Genomic DNA, 20194 nt, shown 5'->3' with positions numbered 1-20194 from the left:
TTCAGATTTCCTGGAGCTGTGTGTGTGGGGGGGGGGGTTCACATCACGTTCTTTTTCCTAACCTACCAACATACGTTGATAATTTGATTGAGGGCTTGGTTGGTAGTCAGATGAGAGAGGGAGTAGTTGAGAGTTTCTTAACTTTTTGTAAAATACACCTTGTTAAAATGTATACAGTGGTGCCTCGCAAGACAAAAAGAATCTGTTCTGTGATTCTCTTCGTCTAGCGGTTTTTTCGTCTTGCGAAGCAAGCCCATTGAAGGATTAGCGGATTAGCGCTATTAGCGGCTTTTAGCGGCTTTTAGCGGCTTATCTGCTGATCGGATCAGCTGATAAGCGGCTTAGCGGCTTAGGAAAAAGGGGGGGGGGGAAGGAAAAAAAAACCAGCAGGAACTCGCAAGACATTGTCGTCTTGCGAAGCAAGCCCATAGGAAATTCGTTTTGCGAAGCGCCTCCAAAACGGAAAACTCTTTCGTCTAGCGAGTTTTCCGTCTTGCGAGGCATTCGTCTTGCGGGCCACCACTGTATTAGAAAGTAAGTGTAAAGCTCTAATTGAGGGGAGTGCACATTTTAAAGGGGTATTTGGGTCAAATGCACAAACTTAAAAGGTTTGCATGCAGTGCGGGCGTGAGATTAAAAGGAGGGTATGTAAACAGGACCCACCACTAAGGAAGTTCAAGTGGAGTTGCATAGGAGTTGATTAAAGAAGACAGAGATGAATGTGCCTGCATAGCAATTCTGTTCCAATATTGACAATTTAAGGGGGAAATCCCCCGTATTTGAGGATACCCATCTTTGGGTCCTTGTCTACATGGTTTCCCTCTGCTAGGGGTGTGCTGTAATCTGGGCAATTATCGTTTTGCATGGAATATTTCATTAGTTCACTTGATTTGTTTCTACTGAAGCTAGACCCAGACATGATGGAGATTTCAGCCTGAAATAGATACTGGGGTGCATATATAGAAGGTTCAGTATGTAGAATTGGGCAAAGTAGACCAGAAGGTTATATGAAGCATTGAACACAAAAAGTCGAACCCAAAGAAACCAAGTGAAAGACACATAAATCACCAAGGGCAAAAACAGAGCGCAGGCACACAGTTGCAGATAGTCCTCCACTCTCCCACTGTACAGTCAACACACACCTTCCATTTAAACATCATTTTTCTTTTGCCAGATGTCACCATAATGTAACTTCATTTTTTTTTTAAAGTAAGATTTTAACAAAGAAGAAAGAGAAACTGAGGTGATTTTAGGAAAAATTTTGTGTATGACTTCTTCCACAGGTGCTGCTGCTTACAGAAGGATTAAGTTCTCGAGCTGCTCTTATGTTGCAGTCAAACAATTCTTTAGAAGCACTTACTGACAAGCTTAGGTAAGCAGTAGAGAGACATTTGATATTGTGAATGAAATTGATCCAGAAGGAGATAACCTGAATAAAATGGTGACCAGCATCTGTGTTGTGTTGAGGATTAGAGGATTATCGGGTCCTGTTTGTGTGTGTGTGTGTGTGTGTGTGTGTATATATATATATATAGTAAACTTACATATCATTCTTGAAAGCTGCCAAAAATACTCAGAGAAATTGTATCTCTTACTGCACAGATCCTTAAACTTGTGTCAAAAGTGACCCACAGAATTGAGGTACATGGTCACCGTTCCTTCAGTGTTTTGATGACAATTGAGTCCTTATCCTGCCCTCCTGCCCCAGTTTCCCTTTTCCCTTTCTTCCTTTCTTCATATTTTCCTCCTTTGCTAAAAGTCTGGGAATGAATGGGGCTTACTGAGGGAAAAGGGGGGCTGGGAGGTCCGGTCCACTAAGTGGTCAGCATGCAGAATAAGGAGTAGGGTGTAGGGATGAATGGAGAAAACAATGATCTATGAATAAGAACTTAAATGCGGGTTGTCAAGTTTCATTACTGCAAATCCTAAAATGATATGTAGTAAAAACCTTTTGTAATAAATGGGACAATATATTCAGTTTTGCTTGTTCTTTGGATGGCTGAGAGGCTTGCCATTTAAGCACAACTCACGTATTTGATTTCTGTGAGCATTATCTGACAAAGGTATGAGTGAAAGGAGAACAATGCACACAATGGGAATTATTTGAAGCTTCTACTCTATTTTTTATATTTTTGAATATAGTCTGAGAGTAAACCTTTGGCTGCAGGAAATTCCAGATCCTGAGCCCACTTGCTGAGAAGGCTCTGTCTTGCGCCCTCATTCACCTACGTTTTAAAATAAAGGGGGTGCAGAGCAGGGCTTTGATGGACATGAGCAGGCAGGTTCATATTGGCGAAGGTGGTCCTTAAGTTACCAAGATCCCTAGCTTTTATGGGCTGTTTCCCTACGCTGCATTTAAAAATTAATTGGAGAGGGGAGAGAAAAGAAGAAAATGAGTTTTAGGTGTGTTGCAGGGTGTTGTGTTTAAAAATAAATAACTGGTGAATAATTTTCTTAGTGTATTTCATGTTTCCAAAACTTGTTTTGCTGCAGTTACAAAAAAAGAAACATTAATAATAATAACAGCAACAAAAACATCATTCTGAAATGCAGAAAGCGAGGATTGGGATGCCCAGGACTGTATTTTCGTGGTGCACTGTAGTTTTTTAAATCTCCTATTGCTCCCTTAAAAGCTGCACTTGAGGTTTAGGGGGTGGGAATCCTCCAGATTAATTTACTATGCAGTAAATTATTGCATTTCTTGTGTTGGTATTTGTGTGTGTGAGGTGGGGGGAACGCAGTCCATTGGTGGTGGAAAATTGCTGCCTCTCCTAGTTGTGTGTAGAAGTACTGCCCACAACTCTTTGCATCTTGGCCAAGGGAACTATTCTTCAAGATATTGGGGTATTTTTATTTCCGATTAGTATAGGTATGCTAGCATATAGTGGTAAAATATGCTTGGCACTAAAGGAAAATACATTTCTTAACTATTGCAAAGGCTCAAGGAGATAACTTAAATAGCAGTGAGGTATGTTTTGAAAAGGGACGCGGGTGGCGCTGTGGGTTAAACCACAGAGCCTGGGACTTGCTGATCACAAGGTCGGTGGTTCAAATCCCCGCGACGGGGTGAGCTCCCGTTGCTTGGTCCCTGCTCCTGCCAACCTAGCAGTTCGAAAGCACGTCAAAGTTCAAGTAGATAAATAGGTACCGCTCCCGTGGGAAGGTAAACGGCGTTTCCGTGTGCTGTTTTGGTTCTCCAGAAGTGGCTTAGTTATGCTGGCCACATGACCCGGAAGCTGTACGCCAGCTCCCTCGGCCAATAAAGCGAGATGAGCGCCGCAACCCCAGAGTTGGCCACGACTGTACCTAATGGTCAGGGGTCCCTTTACCTTTATGTTTTGAAAGCATGCTTTCATAATTGGTATTCACTGGCTATATAAATATGCTCTTTGAATTCTTTGTTAGTGCCTATTTCACTTGCAAAATCAGCACTATTATAAAAAGCATGCAAATAATGAATACAATCCGTGTTTTTCTTTACGGTATTAAAAAGTGAAAAATGTGACTATAATAATGCATTGTACTTTACACAGTTTTTTTCTCAGCACTGAAGGAACTGCAACTGAAGTAACCATTCCACGTCCAGAACTTCTTCAATTAATCGAGATATGTGAAGCAATGAGAGTAAAACTTCAAAGAAACCAGCAGGTAAGTTATGACAACATCAGGTTTATATTTGTATATTGTTAATGATTTTTTAAATGTGTGATTTCCTACCTTTCCCTCATCCAGCTAGAATTCCCTTTCCTCTCTTCCTCCCTGAAGCTCCCTGTTGTTCTGGAGGGTTGCCTGACCCTCTGGAGCAGATGAAGGGTGGTATAATACTACTACTATTGCTACTACTACTACTATTACTACTACTGATAATAATTAATCAAGAGTGAGCTGTAAAAACTCAAAGGCAGGCTGCCTCGTAACAGTGGAGGGAGGACATAGCCAATGTGGTTAGCAGCCACTGACAGCCTTACCCTCCGTAAATTTGTCTTTTACCATTTCAAGCTGCTTAAAAGGTTTTTATATTTTACATTAAGCAGTCGATAAATAAATATTCTGTTTCCTTTACCTTGCCTTTTTTGCCAAACTAAAACAGCTGAATGCTGGAATTTTTTCTCTAGTTGCTTGATCATTTCAGTGGCCATAATGTAGCCCATAATCCAGCACACCTATAGGGGATTATCTTGCATAGTGTCCTTGCAAGCAAGGAAATACAGAAAGAAATCTATTCATTTTGTAGTGTCCTCTTTGTGGGCTTCCCATAGGCATCTGTTTGGACATTGTGCCCAGACTACTAGACTATGGTTTGATCCAGAGGGCTGACAATTAGTTGGCAAATAAATATTTTTTGTTGGGTGGGTTGGGATCAATCACTATCTCATCCTAGGCTACTATGGTTGTTTTGAGGATGAAATTGGATAGCTCCCATATACACAGCTCCAAGAAACACCGTTGGTGTGGAACCTGTGGCTCTCCAGGAATTGTTGGATCACAACTCCCATCAGCTCCAGCCAGCATGGCCTATGGTCAGGGATGATTGGAGCTGTAACCAATAAGAGTCACAAGTTCCCAGCCCCTGTCTGAAAGGAAGGGATAGAAATGTGGTAAAGAAAAGTGAAATAAAGAATACAGAAGGAAAAAAACAGGAAATATTTTTAATATAAATCTTAATTAGATAGCCTTATGAAATGGTTTTGGAGAGAGCCCATTTTTGTTCCTTGCTTACATTGTGCTTTTTCCTGTTAAAAGTTTTATAGTTTATCATAGTACAACACATAAACTTTAGCCTTTCTAGCCTGACAAATTTTCATTTCTCTGCTGTCAATCAAGCAGGAACAACTGTTGTTGTTTTCAAAAAGAAAATCTAGATTTCTTTCAGGAAACCCAGCTCAGTTTACTCTTGTCCTATACTGGAAATCACTTTTTCATAGTCTGTGTCAAAGTAATTGAATTCTTCAAGAAGCAGCAGGAAATGCCTGGTGGTTCTTGTGTAGGTTAATTTGGTGTAATATCACTTCTCAGTGTATTAGAATCTCTCATATCTCAAATGCACCCCAAAAACTCAATTAGAAAAAGAAAATGGAGACTGTAGATGTTAGTGAGCCTATAGGAAAGGGTGAGAACTGAAATAAATTAAATTCTATAAAATCATTTTACAGAAGCCAGTCTTTCTTCAGAAGTATGGAATGGAAAATGATTAAGGTGATACACATTTTTAGCTTATGTATAATAGAGAGATACAGAGAACTCCAGCCTAATTAAGTGTAGACTAGGATAACTGTGCTTTGAATGTTAAATTTAGGTGTTTTTTTTAAAAATGTAGCTATACATAAAAGAAGAGGCTAGATTATGGACTAATTTGTATATAATTGTTCTTGTGATGTACATATATGTAGTTCCATGTGCTGAAAACAGAGAATCTTTATCTTGGTTTTTAGACAGTTATTCAAACCCGAGCTCAGAGGAACGTCTGGTACAGATGTAACAGAATGTCAACAACACAGGACGGGGGACGGGGACGGGGACAACTGGTGTACAGAATGCAGTATTAGGAGTGAAAGCCTGTGGCTGGGTAGGTCTGAACAAGCAGAGAGCTTCTGAAGACTTCTTTCCTCTCCTCTCTTGACCCAAGTGGTGAATGGAAAGGGGTGCAGTGACAGTGGCATAGCCACAGTTGCAACCTGAGGTGGGCAGTCTTGAAGGTGGCAACTGGAACCTCATTTGGGTACTAGCTCCCAGGAAGGTTTGAAACTAGTTCCTATGAAAAATTAAGCAGGCAGTTTGTTCTTGTATTGTGGGCAGGTGTCTGGGTGGGGTGTTGTTTAAAGAATAAAAGTAAAAAATCAATTGGATAAGCCCAAGCCCCTGGGCTGGCTGAAAGTGCATCTTGGGGTTTCACCTTCATCTCCCAGCTTTTCTGCAGTTTCCCCCAACCCTCATAACTAGCGCTTGGCAATATCCTTGCCTTTCTGGGATACAGAAATCCTCTTGTTTTTTGTTGCAGTGAGCTCTGGTTATCTTGCTTGTCACCCACAGCTGAACTTCTCTGAGGCCTGTTCATCCATAATGTATTTTTCTCCTTTATAGCAGCATTTTTTTACTGCCACTTTGCCTGAACTTTTAAATCAGGTATAATCATTTTCTACATGCTGTTATTATTCAGGCATTTTCATGACTGAAGTTCTTGTTTTTCATAAAATCAAAGAACAAAAAAGTCATCATGGACATCAGTGGACCTAGCGACAGTAGCAAAGATGATTAGTAGGTAACAAATTATCCTAATGAGTTTTAAAGTAAATACCACTTTATTAAATGAGTCTACAAAGAAAAAGTACTACAAAAACACAGCATGCCGTATTTCCTATCACATAATAGGGCTGATATCCAACATTAGCCATGCTTAGAGTAAACCCACTGATACCAATGGACTTATGATGTTAGTCTATTTATTTCATTAGATTTACAGAGAATATGACTCAGTTGGAAATATTAGGTTTGGAAATACTCAAACCTACAATGGTGTGTTTGGGTGGGGGGAAATTTTTAATTAAAATAATAATGAAGTGATCAAAATTGTTAGTTACAAAAAGTACACTTTGCCATGAATTTAGGAAGTTGATCCAACCATCTTTTAAATCTTTTATTTTATTTTCTACAGTAATAGTATATCAGATATATTATTTTGTCTTTCTTTATCCCTTTGAAGCAGCATAGCTGTTGCCATGGTTACGGCTCTGCGTTGACAATGTGGTTGTCTTCAAGGTTTGAGTTTCACTTGCCCTGATGCATACTGGCTAGCATAATGACTGTCAGGCAGTCACATAGCAACTAATTCCAGTTCCGCAGGCAGAAGCAAAATAAAACACAATAGAAGCATATGTTCCACTTACATTGGCCAGGTAAACGCAGCTTGAGAAACCAATGCTCCATATGCCTACCCACAGCAGCAATAGTTTTTCCCCCTTGGAATAAGCACTTGGGCAGTGGAATTTGGTGATATTTATATTTAAGACATCTACCCAAGGGTATAGCATTTGGTAGGACTTGTGTGCAGGCCTGTTTTATGCATTCAATACTCCTGATGCATTGGCCGATCTGTAGCGGGCCTGGGTCACAACCTTTTCTGGCTGCCATTGGAACTGGGCAATATATTGGTAAATTGTCTGAAAGCAGTATGGCATTCAGGTTTGCGATACTGGTTTCAGACAATCTGAGGTGGAAATACATTGCACCAGCTCAAATTGCATGCAGATGGCAAAGGGGGTGAGCAGGCAGGCAGGCAGGCAGGCTGAAGGAGCCTGAGAAGAGAAGGTTCCAGGCGAGCACCATCTCAGACTCCATCCTGCCTGCCTGCACCTTTTTAGGAAGCCCCATCCTGTTCTTCTGGCTCCTGTGAGCTGGAGAGGCATCAGGGCTTGCTTAGCTAAGGTGGGGAGGAAGAAGCAGCCGAGATGCATTCCAGACATCATGATATATCAGTGGTATTTAGCTGCTGATATATCACAATGTTGAAAACCAGGTATCGCCCAGCCCTAGCTGCCAATGGCTAGATACTTTAATTCAACAAAGAAGCTGGACAGCTGATTTCAGATCCACAAAACCATGCCTCAAAGTCAGGTCCATTTCAGAAAAAAAGATTACTATTGTGTTCTGAACAATGTGTTTGTCTTTTTAAAAAACCAAAAATGGTTCAAGAAGCCATTGAGGCTTCATCCCCACTCTCTTGGTGTATATGGATAGCCTGGTACACATGAGTGACTCATTAATATGTATCTCATAGGAGGGGCCTGGCTTCTTATGAGAGCTGCTGTTGTACCATGTCCTACATTACAGTTGTTAATTCAAACCTGATTTGCTCCATATTGAGAAATGTACAGTTGCATATGGTACTCCTAATACAGTGGTACCTCGCAAGACAAATGCCTCGCAAGACGAAAAACGCGCAAGACGAAAGAATTTTCCGTTTTTTGAGTCGTTCCGCAAGACGAATTTCCCTATGGGCTTGCTTTGCAAGACGAAACGTCTTGCGAGTTCTTGCGAGTTTGTTTCCGTTTTCTTAAAGCCGCTAAGCTGTTAATAGCCGCTAAGCCGCTAATAGCCGCTAAGCCGCTAATAGCCGTGCTTCGCAAGACGAAAAAACCGCAAGACGAAGAGAATCGCGGAACGGATTAATTTCGTCTTGCGAGGCACCACTGTATAGTCAGTGGGCAGCAGGTTAAATGAGGGGGGCAGGTGCAAGAATTAGAATGCTTAAATTGCCCTTGTAGCATTGTCATTAGTAAGTCTCTGTGATCTCAGGATTTGACTGCCCTTGTAATAAATATTCTCTTATTTTTGCAATAAAGGTTCTTGCATTGATTATTTTCATGAACTAGGGCAAGTATATATATATTGAGATTAACACAGTTTCCATTGGGAATTTTATCTACACTTTTGTTTTTGCTTTTATTAAGTTGCAGTGTTGTGGCCACTTTGACCCAATTTTAAATTCTAAATCATTGCATTATTATTATGACCTTTTGGGGTTGCACATGTTACAGCACAAAGAGCTTTATATTGCCATTACATCTTGTGCTTGTGTTGTTTTGCTTGGTATCTTGCTCTTTGGCATCCAACCAGGACCAACTGTGCATCTTCTTTGCCACAGTAAAACAGCCTACTCAAAGTCATGCACCCTAGCAAGGCACAGTGGAACCTACTTTAGCATCTAGGGTCAGCTGAAGGTGAAATCATAAATTAGCATATCCCATTTGTGATTTCACCTTCTGTTGGCAACAGGTGCTGTAGAAGTGTTAGGGTTCCAGTTTTTATTGAAAACATCTGAGACCCTAAGAGCTTTCACTGGGCATCCAAACCTGTTGTTTATTTAGTGAGAAACATAATATATTCCATGTTGTGATATCCTAAGTGAGTGAGCTGCAATAAGATATGATCGTTAAGGCTGGAGGCACCAACTGTATCGCTTGTAATCCTTGTGAGAATCATGAACTATAAGTTGATCCTAGCCTGTTTCAATAAACCATAGTTTACACTACTAACAGTTAAGCCGTCTCTTGGCTTTGGCCTTGTAGTTTATTTGGGGAGCCTTGCACAGTAAACATTTAAGAGCCTCTGAGCTACTCCAGACTTGAACAAGTTAAGGGCTTCATGGAATAGCAACAGAATAATAAGCCACATGTTCCATGAACGCCTTTCTCCTTTATCAGTTCAGTATCCAAAGACTTCTTTTTGAATGGGGATAAGAAAAATAGGGATTTGTGACAACTGCTTCTTCTTCTTCTTTTACTATTTTCAGGGAAGGGCTACAGCTTAATAGTAGAGCATATGTTTCACATGTAGAAGGTCCCATAGTCGATCCCTGGCATTTCCAACTAGTAGGGGAAGTGACTCCTGTCTGAAACATGGGGGAGTTGCCCAGTCAGCATAGACAATATTGAGCTAGCTAGATGGATGAATGATCTGATTCAGTATAAGGGAACTTCCTGTGTTCCTGTTACTGAGAACTTCTCCAACAAGATGGCTAAGATATGGAGCAATGTATTGGTAGTTCCTGGTTCCTATCTTGTTTATGCTATGAACTCACTACTAGATTTTAAAAATAGACATTTTTGGAATTTCTTGGTAAAAACTTCCTCAGATGCTAGACTGCATGTTATTAAGCTAAATCTTAAGTTCTATAAGGGCATTTTACAAAGTTTGGTTGAAGTCTCTGTCCCCTGGGCTATCCCTCAACAGCTGGTCAGTCTAGGGTTTGTTAGGCTACTGTAATTCTTTTGGTGACAACCTTACACAAAAAGGGAATCCTATCCATAGGAATTCCACCTCTCCAGTGCTCTGTCAGAAGCTTAGAAATTGGCTAGATCTGATTATTGAAAGTAACAGACAAATGAGAAAGTACTTTGATTTCTTGAAGGTAAGAACTATTTATTAAAATGTACATTTTTGTAAATTGAGATGAACTAAACTTTGGGAGGGTTTAGCTATGAAACACAAACTTAATCGATGTAACTGTTTTAAAAAATATTTCCTACCGTCTCTCTTTTTCAGATTTCTGATCTGTCAAAACTTGCATTGCCTTGGACTATGGGAGGGAACCTTGTTACACAGCCAATTACCCTTTTGGACGTCTGCTATGGCAAAATAGAAAATTTAAATCTTAGATATGTGGTAAGGACTTAATGAATTGAAATACAAGGAAGAATGCTTCATTTCTTCCGCGACTTTTACTTTGACTGTCTTTTTTTATTCCTTAAAATATTAAAATTAATTAGCATGAGTATGAATCATTTGCCCCTCTTGCTTTCAGACTGGTTAATGACTAAAATCCCATATGATTAAAAGTATACTTGAGGGGATATTGATTTCCATCAAGGGATGCTCAATTAAAGGCAGAGCTATTTGCCTTTACAGAATAACATTTTGACTAGAACAAAAAAAAAAGTGACTTATGCAAGTATAACTCTTTTTTTACATTATTACTGCACAAGACATAGCTAAGTGCAAAAGAATATACAAAAAGATAATCAGCTTTTAGATATCCCAGTCAGAACTTTGTTGTGATGCCAGCATGAATATGTTGGATACCACATGACATGAGGAGGGTAAGTTAGGCATCTTGTTCAAGAGCATTTCTCAGTGTAGCTCTGGGGCTGCAAGTGCGATGATAAACTTCTATACTGGCTTGGCACCAAATCAATGTCTGTATATTGACAGTCTTTTGTTTTCTGAATTATTGCCACAGTGTTGCCTGATAAGATTTTTGTGTGCTCTTGTGTACAATGGGATGTTAAGTATGATGTGTTGGATTCAACCATATTTGCCATGCCATATTTCATCAGCCACCACTGAGCAATGGTTTCATAAAGGAACACTACCACCACTGGCTGAGGACAAAGACATGCTTGGCAGAAGTATAAATAAAGAACTGGTGCAAGCCAAATCAGAAGATGAGAAAATATTAAGAGACACAAAGTGACTCTTTTCTGCATCCCTCTTATTCTCCCCAGTGAAGACATTCACAATTTTTGTATCTCTATACAGTGGTACCTCGGGTTACATATGCTTCAGGTTACATACGTTTCAGGTTACAGACTCCGCTAACCCAGAAATAGTACCTCTGGTTAAGAACTTTGCTTCAGGATGAGAACAGAAATCGTGCTCCGGTGGCCGGGTGGCAGCAGGAGGCCCCATTATCTGAAGTGGTGCTTCAGGTTAAGAACCGTTTCAGGTTAAAAATGGACCTCCGGAATGAATTAAGTACTTAACCCGAGGTACCACTGTACATTTTATGTCTAAATTTAAACAGATTTTGGAAATGTATCTCTAGGTTGTGAATACTGTTTAATAGCAAAATAAGAAAAACCTGATGGATGAGGTAGAATCCTCCATTTTAATATGGCATGGGCTTGTTTGGAGGCAACACTAAACCATAATTTCATGTTATGCAGATGTGTTTGCTTGAGTCTCAGGCTTTTCCACACTCCCTCCTGGGTGACCATGTGAAGGTTTCAAGCCTCTGCTTCCTGTTTAACATCAACTATGGTTTAATGAAACACTGGAATCATGAACTATCATTTCATCCTGGCCTGTTATAAGTAAACTGTAGTTTATACTAACAAGAGTTTATTCTCTATGGGCATAATGATAAATCACAGGAAGTGGATGCTTCCAGTCTCCACTCTGTGGCTGTGCCAGAGGGGGAGAGGGAAGGGTGGAATATGCAAACTTGACATTATAAATGAACTGGGCCAAATATAAGATGTTTCGGGGATCTGGTTTAACTTCATGATTCAGAGCAGGAATACATATTTGTGAACAGGAGAAGCAAAAATTTATTCAAATTTGACAGAAAGCTCTGCTTTTCACGAGCTTGTTTTTTTTTTTTTTTGGTGTGAACTGTCCAGATAATACCAGGCATTCTAAGTTCTAGGGATGCAAGGGTGGAAATAAAAGTATATATGATGGCTGACATGTAAAAGAAGAAAAGGGCATTTCTAACCTCTGTTGCGTGTCAAGGGTGTGACCTTCCGAATCTGGACTGAAACAAATTGGCAATGACAGCTCCTGATTTTCACTGATCTCACTTGAAAAACATTGCAAATTGTATCTCGGCAGAAGTGGCTCTTGTGATGAATTATTCATGAAGCTAACTTCATCACATAGAACACCTGCTGAGAAGCGCTTGCGTTGCATATTAACATACATGTATTAAGCTTTGCAATTAAAGCCCCGGTATCAGAAGCCCGTTTGCTATGACAGTTGTTATAATGCGCCATGCTAAAGGCAATGACAAATACGGCTTTACCTTCTTGGAGCATTTCATAATTTTAATTGGTTCTGGGGAAAGGTCACCTTTCAGCAACACAAAGGGAGCTGCATTCAGTCTTTTTCCAAAGCATATCAATAATTCTCACACTTCCCCTTTCATTTTAGTCTCTGTGTCCTGCAAATCTGGCTGGTGCATGGTACTTGCTTAAGTAGAACTCTGAAGATAATGTGCAGTCTTTAGACCAACAGTAGAAACTCAGTAATAATGAACACATGTACTTGAATTTAAATCCTTTTAATTTAAATGGAACTTGTTTCCATGTAAATACAGTGGTACCTCAGGTTACATACGCTTCAGGTTATATACGTTTCAGGTTACAGACTCCGCTAACCCAGAAATTGTGCTTCAGGTTAAGAACTTTGCTTCAGGATGAGAACAGAAATCGTGCTCCGGCGGTGCGGCGGCAGCAGGAGGCCCCATTAGCTAAAGTAGTGCTTCAGGTTAAGAACAGTTTCAGGTTAAGAACAGACCTCTGGATCGAATTAAGTACTTAACCCAAGGTACCAATGTATTAGGCTATTTTGGTGCATGCTGGAGTTACAGTCAAGAAGCATATTCAGTTCTTCATTGTGGTCTCTGTGTAGCCCCTCATATGTAGTTCCATGTTTGCACATAATGGAATGAAACCTTCTCCAGCTCTCAGAAGGACAGAAGGCAGCAAATGTTCTTAAAGAGGGAAAATATTTTCTCTAGCCTGAGTAATTTATTTTCCATGTACAGTCGTGCCTATTTTTCACGATAAATATTAAACACACTTCCCTTTTCTTGAGATAACGTGCTAACAAGCAAAAGGCAAATTCATGAAGGCACTTGTGTAAAAAACAAAACTTGCTTAATTTCTCTAATGAAGGCTGCAGTGAGAATTGGCTATTGGAAACATTTGGCATGAAAGAGCAGCTTTTAACATGGAAACTCTTAGATCTTTGTTTGAAATCATATAGTGAGAAACTTCAAAAAAGAAGCCTTCAACTAGAGTGAAATACGCTCAGATAGGTGAGCCAACACTAGATGTTATTTAGAAGCTCTTGAAAAACCTTTTGTGATGCTAATGAAAGCTGATTTGATTGGGTAACCTTTCCTCCTTGTTCTTTGTAGATCAAGTGTGGTTCTGCTTATTATGCTCCATTGTTGCTTTTTTCTATCAGCTGAAGGTCAAATCTATTTGCTCATCCTTCTCCACTTAACCAGAGCTGGAACCCTGCGAATGGAGGCATACTAAGTTAGAACTATTTGGGAAGGACTTTGTGCTTTATTACTATTTTATTAACAACGTTGAATGAAGGAACTAGAATAAAATGCAGAGACTTCAGCATCCTTTCCAACTCTACAATTCTATGACGTAAGTGTTTCAGAGGACAGTGAGATAATTTCTAACATTGCCTAGGTTTCTAGAAAGTACAGCCCCTCATGCTTAGGGTGAGTCGCAACAATAAAAAAAATCAAAGATATTATTTAAAATATAAACTTCTAGATTATCCTGATTCTAACTGGAAATGATTAAATCGGGGTGGTTGCTGTGGTGTCTACCTTCTAGAAGTTGTAGCATTCCAGCTCTCATCTGCCCCATCCATCCTGCTAAAGGTAAGGGATGATGGGAGTTGTAGTTCCAACAGCATATTGAGGACACAACCTTGGTTATCCTTGGCTTAAACAAACATGTTTGTGATTTGAGGACCCAATCCCCGCTTGGGGAATGAAGACACGTGGACACAGCATATTAGGTTAATGGGCAAGAAAAGGCCACAACTTTATTGATTACAGCATGTGAGAAGGTATTGGCTTAGGCATTGGACCACGAGAAATTTTACTCCACCCACTTGAAGAGGGGTGAGTCTGCTGAGGGGTTAACCACCAGTAGGGGGAGCCTGTTGATGCAAATACAACTATAAGCTCTCCCCTGATGTCACCGAGGGTCATGCCATGGCCCCCCAACACACAGGGCATCGGACAGGATCCACAACTGCCGGATTCCTTTAACGGAATACCCATAAGTGAAGGGGTAGGCGATGGCCACACCTTGCCCTTCCATACACCAACAACACATTCCAATGCCTAACTGCCAAATACCAAAAAAGTTGTGACGATTGCTACGAGGTAGGCGAAAAGAATATTGAGGACACAACCTTGGTTACCCTTGGCTTAAACAAACATGTTTCACACTGCTTTTGCAGAATGCCTTGGTTCATTTTCTTTATTCAACTACTAAATCATGCACTTTGTCAGAGAGCCTGGAGATGGCTTCCAGGTGCTATCTCAACCGCAAAACATAACTTTAGCTGTAGCAATGCATAACATACCATCAGACCATCATCTGTTTTTGACTTTGATGGACCTCAGGGAGGAATGGAATGTATGCACACATGTACATTTTGGAATTGAAGATCAGTCAGCGAACCTCCCCCCCCCTCCTTTTTTTGGTAGTGAGAATTTTTTCTTTGTAGGCTTCTCATTCTAACTTGCTGAGCCTATCCATTGAATCATAGAAGTGTAGAGTTGGAAGGGATTCCAAGGGTCATTTAGTCCAATGCCCTGCAATGCAAGGATCTGTTGCCCAACATGGGGCTCAAACCCACGACCTTGAGATCAAGAGTCTCATGCTGTACTGACTGAGGAGAACAGGGGAGGAGGCAGCCTCTTAGCAGCCATATGTCTCAACCTCTAGACTGTAAAGCCAGGTGCACTCAGACATGAACATACTGAAATCAGTAATATAGTGAGAACTTGGCTTCAGCCTCCAAGCATCAATAAATACATCAGGTGTTTGCTTAATGCTTATGTTCTTACTTGAAACTACAAGGGCAGCTTGACATATCTGGATAGGTATGGTTGCAAGGTTTTTAGCTGAGGCAATTAGAATAAGATCCACTATTTGGCTATTGATTCAAAACCTAAAATGTATTTTAGATAATTGACTTTTTATTTGTGTATATCGTATTGTTGTTTTATTGCTATGGCCCGATGGCTGACGCAAATAAAGGTTTCACTGTTCGTTTGGTATGCACAATCCCGACTAGAGAAAGAAAAGCATTCACTGAAAACCATAGAGAATGGAAGGACACCATGAAAAATATGATCATATCAAGAATATTTATGAAAATCAAGGATACTTGAGCAAAATAATAATAGAAGTGTCAGATACTTAGTCTTCAAATTAGTGTAAAGCTTATATATACTGTAATGCTTTCAAAAATACTAATAGTGTTTTTTAAAATACAGAAATATAGTACAAAGTACTCTTTTCCATTACAGATTGCAAAGTCTGGAACAGTCTTTCCCTGTTGAGGTGTTTTACAGAAGTTACTAAACAACTGAGTGCTCTTTAAATGGGACACTGTTGGTTGTCAAGTACTTGGAATTTTAAAAGCATTAGAGAACAGAAAAAAAACCTAAATTCAGATATCAGATTGTGATGTTCAAGCTGTGTACTGGAAAACCTCAAAGTTCCTTAGAGGGCTTATCAGGGGTTCCTTAGTGAAGTTCCTTAGTGAGGTCTTTAATGACAGATAAGCTTCCATACTAGACAGCTTGCTTATCACTGTAATCATCCACTGGGTAGTGTGGGATGTGCTCTAGAATGCATGCTTAGTTTGCACCCAGTGACAATGACCTGGTCAGTGTTACACATGCACTGACCGCACACCCTAAGTAAGCTACAGGATCCTATGCAACACACACAGGTTCCTCTGTTAGCTATTGTGCTGACGATCAGCTGTTGTGACTCATTAGCTGTCCAGAAGTGAACAGAGAGTCTTTGCCTACAGTTCAAGTTTTGACTCTGCATCTAAAATTGAGCCTTCCTCACATCTCTGACGCTTTCCCATCAGCACACACTCCTTTTTGCTTCTATTTCTTCTCAGATCTGGGTAGCAGTTGCCAGGAGAGAAGGACTGAGGGCAGACAAAAGCTAGCTTTCATCCTGCCTTCATATCTTCTGGAAAGAGCTGAGATAAAATGAGGTTTACAGTTGTGTTCAGGAATTACTTCAATTTCAGTGGAGCCAATTTATGTATGACTTTACAGAACTTAAGCTTGAATTTGTATCTCTAAACTCAATTGGTACTTATATGCAGTTCAGAGATGATGTGTCAGAGGGTTACCAAACCTAGCATGTAATTTGTTCTCTCCCCGTGAGTTTCTGTTGGTTGTTGTTCTGCTCAGGAGCGCCATGCAAAGAGATATGCTCACTCACTTCCAGAGGGATGGAAAATTATATATAGGCAACCTCAGGATGTTGTAAATGCTTTGTACTCTTATCTGCAAGGGACTAGAGTAACTGGGATGAGCTACTTTTTAATTCTGTAGAACCTGAGGTTTTTGCTGGTTTCCCTTTGGAAGCAAAACGACTATAACTACTTCCTTTCTGCTTGTAAGTGCATGCACGCACACACCTGTGTGCAAAGTATCCATGAATTAAAAACCTATTTTTCATTTGAAGTTGTTGCTTATATGAAGTTTAGAACAACATCAGCTGCGAAATGCATAATCATGTGTAACAGTTAGAAGCATCAGATAAGTGCTGAATGAAAATGAAGTATTCAAAGTTGTACATAAAAGATGAGAGAAACAGCTTATATTGTAGCATTCAAGATGCTGTGTGTATTATGAAGAAATTTGCATGAACACTTGCATCCAAATGCTTTTGTCTTGCAAATTCTTTTAAATATGTGAATATTCTCAGAATGTATACCAGTCTTATTTGGGTGTGTTATTTGGCAGTACAACTGCACATTCTTCTTTACATTTATACATTTGTGCATTTATACATTTTAATCTTTTTATGCTAATTACTTCAAAATGAGTGCTTGATCTTAGCAATGACTTCTTAGTCGATACTAAATGAAAACATGCTGTTCAATAAATGGCAAACACAGCTGGCTAAAGGTTTAAACAGGAAAAGGACACAGGATTCTGTGGTAGGTAGAAGATAAACATTGGCTTGTTTATGGTTTTCTAATACTCTGTTTAGAAGTTTGATTCCCTCACCCTCTCCAAAAAATCCTTTTTACTACTCTAGCTCTGAGCTGTTCTTTTGGAAAAACAATCAGCCCTGTTTGGAGGGTAGCTTTGATCTCTGTTTTCTTATTTGTTTTAAGAAGCTAGAATTCTGGCAATTTGTTGTGTTTCATGCTTTGTCAGATCATGCCCCCTCAACACATGTTTTCCACAGATGGCTTGGAAGGGCGGGGGGAACGGCAGAGGAATGCCTGGGGTTTGACGTCCCCACTACAGTTCCCAAGGGATTGTTTTGGAAATGTCAGCCTACCCACTGTGGTGCCTTGCAGGTACCTAGTGAGGGCGTGTGGCCTTTCACCTGGCATGCTTAACTTGTTTTGATTTCCTCAATGTTTACCGTTTCTCGTCTTAACCTTTCTTGTTTTCGCAGAGCGCTCTTGAAGGAAAACTTAGCAAGCTGCGGAGACACCTGCTTGCCATGAGGCAAAATCTGGGTTTTGTTCTTGCCCCAGGACAGATGTCCTCTGAGGCAGCTCAGCACATCCTACCAACTGCTGTTTATGCTCGGCTGATAAATCATGCAACTCAGTGTCAGCAGTCTGTGGAGGAATGTTGCAATGATTTGCTCACTTTGACGCTTCTGGTACCTTCAGCACCTTGGGTGAGTGTTGTGCTTGGCAGGCTGGAGAGGGATTGTTTCAGAACAATTTTAAATGCTAGCCAAAATGCTACGTTCTCCTAGTTATGTATAATCAAGTTCTAGTCTGCCTCAGGCTCTTGTTCATACTTCATTCCTGTTTATTCGATGGAGGGGAAAAGTGTCGTCCCCTCCCCATTCTTTTCAGGCAGAAAATGAAATAAATTTGCTGGTATCTTGTAGTCATCATCAATTCATAATATTGCACGGGCATCTTTTGCAGATGTACCACTATGTACAGAACTATTTGATGACAAGCAAGTGTGTCCAAATACAGTGGTACCCCGCAAGACGAATGCCTCGCAAGACGGAAAACTCGCTAGACGAAAGAGTTTTCCGTTTTGGAGGTGCTTCGCAAAACGAATCTCCTATGGGCTTGCTTCGCAAGACGAAAATGTCTTGCGAGTTCCTGCGGGTTTTTCCCCTCCCCCCCTTTTTCTAAGCCGCTCAGCTGATCCGATAAGCTGCTAAAAGCCGCTAATAGCGCTAATCCGCTAATCCGTCAATGGGCTTGCTTCGCAAGACGAAAAAACCGCTAGACGAAGAGAATCACAGAACGGATTCTTTTCGTCTTGCGAGGCACCACTGTATATTCTTCACTTAAACCTGTTCTTGCTTGTGTACCCTGGGAGCCACTGCAGGATTATTCCTACTCACACCAGAGTCTCTCCAGAAAGTGGGACAACGAAGTGTGAGCTTCTCATAATTCCTCAGTGATGCAGGAAGGAGCTAGGCTCCATCAGATTCCATATTGGCAGTATGATGTGGAAAGAGGTCTCTCTCTCATATTTGATGTTGAACAAAGGATCCCTATCTGTAGAACTGGAGAACAGCCGCCAGTTAGAGAAGTTGATACCAAACAACCTACTGTCAGTTAATGTTTTTTTTACTGAACACAGAAAGTTAAACCAGCATCAAAGAGAATAAGCTGGTGCTCCACCTTTCCCTACAGCTGCTGCTAAAGTTCACCTATATTTCCTGTATGATTCCAAATGGAGAGTCCTTCTGATGTAGTGGTGCCCATTTGTTTACTGTTGGAATGCTAAAGCAGGAAAATGAGACTGCACAGAAATGAAATTAATTTTTTGCCTCTGTCTTCACAGCAGAAGATTTAGGGCAGACCCCTGTACCTGAACTAACGTCCTTAGAAAGGGTGTCTGAGGAACTGAGGCAAATAGTTGTGATAAGAGATGACGTTTCAGGCCTTATTGACAAACTGAAAACTGACAAATCACTTCCACCTGAGAGTTCTTAAAGAACTCATATGGCCAGAAATTTCTCATTTAACAATACAGTGGTACCTTGGGTTACAGACACTTCAGGTTACAGATGCCTCAGGTTGCAGATTCTGCTAACCCTGAAGTAGTACCTCAGGTTAAGAACTTTGCTTCAGGATGAGAACAGAAATCGCATGGCGGCGGCATGAGGCCTCATTAGACAAAGGTTAATAACAGTTTCAGGTTAAGAACAGACCTCCAGAACAAATTAAGTTCTTAACCCAAGGTACCACTGTATGTAACTTGTTCCTAAGATGAGCTGCCATAATGGAGAATTGGAAAATGGCCAATATAACACTATTTGTTTTTATTTTTAAAAAAGGGATCCAGAGGAGAACCAGGACATTTACAGGCTGCTTAGCTTAATGCCTCTTTTGGGTGAAAAAATGGTGGAAACAGTGGTTAAAGATATGATTATATGGCATATAAAAGCACAGAGCTCTGCTGAAACAGAGCTACCATGCTTTCTACAAGGGTAGGTTTGACCTCAGCAATCTTTTAGAGTTCTTTCAGAGGCAACAAGCATGTTGATAGAGGAGATCCAGTTGACATTGCTTACAGAGACTTTCAAAAAGCTTTGTTAAAACTGGATCAGACCAACGGCCCATCTAGTTCATTGGTGGCACAGGTGCCAACCAGATGCCATCAGAAGCCCGCAAGTGAGACCTGAGTGCAGCAGCCCTCTTGTTACCAGAACCCACCTGATTGATTTCCATTTCCAAGTTCCCCAAGCCCATGTGCTTGGATTTTTTCACTTGTTTTTCATTCTACTCCATTGACAGTGATTGGACTAGATCTGCTCAGGGATCCTCCTCCTTGCTGGGAATTCGACACCATTTTTAGGCTAAACATTTTGAGAAGTTGAGGCACGGGTTGTGTCCTCTCAATGATATCTGTGTTGCTGAACATGTGGCAGCATATTCAAAACTTGCTGTAGGCGAGAAT

At 40.5% G+C, this 20194-nt stretch overlaps 1 protein-coding gene across 12 annotated transcripts in view; it reads left to right on the top strand.

Annotated features, from left to right (window-relative positions):
- LOC310688254 (uncharacterized protein) overlaps window positions 1-20194 on the top strand; it is a 56216-nt gene that overhangs the window by 12979 nt on the left and 23043 nt on the right. For all 12 annotated transcript variants that reach the window (XM_083464514.1, XM_083464516.1, XM_083464512.1 and 9 more), the window contains 4 exons: window positions 1284-1372; window positions 3534-3648; window positions 10042-10161; window positions 17706-17936. In XM_083464514.1, the coding sequence (XP_083320640.1) occupies window positions 1284-1372; window positions 3534-3648; window positions 10042-10161; window positions 17706-17936 (555 nt within the window). The remainder of the gene's footprint in view (window positions 1-1283; window positions 1373-3533; window positions 3649-10041; window positions 10162-17705; window positions 17937-20194) is intronic.

The sequence above is a fragment of the Podarcis liolepis genome (assembly GCF_965112155.1).
Source record: "Podarcis liolepis genome assembly, chromosome: 11".
In the NCBI taxonomy this organism is placed as follows: Eukaryota; Metazoa; Chordata; class Lepidosauria; order Squamata; family Lacertidae; genus Podarcis; species Podarcis liolepis.
Note: the sequence above shows the minus strand (reverse complement) of the source record. Positions and strands in the feature narration are given on the sequence as shown.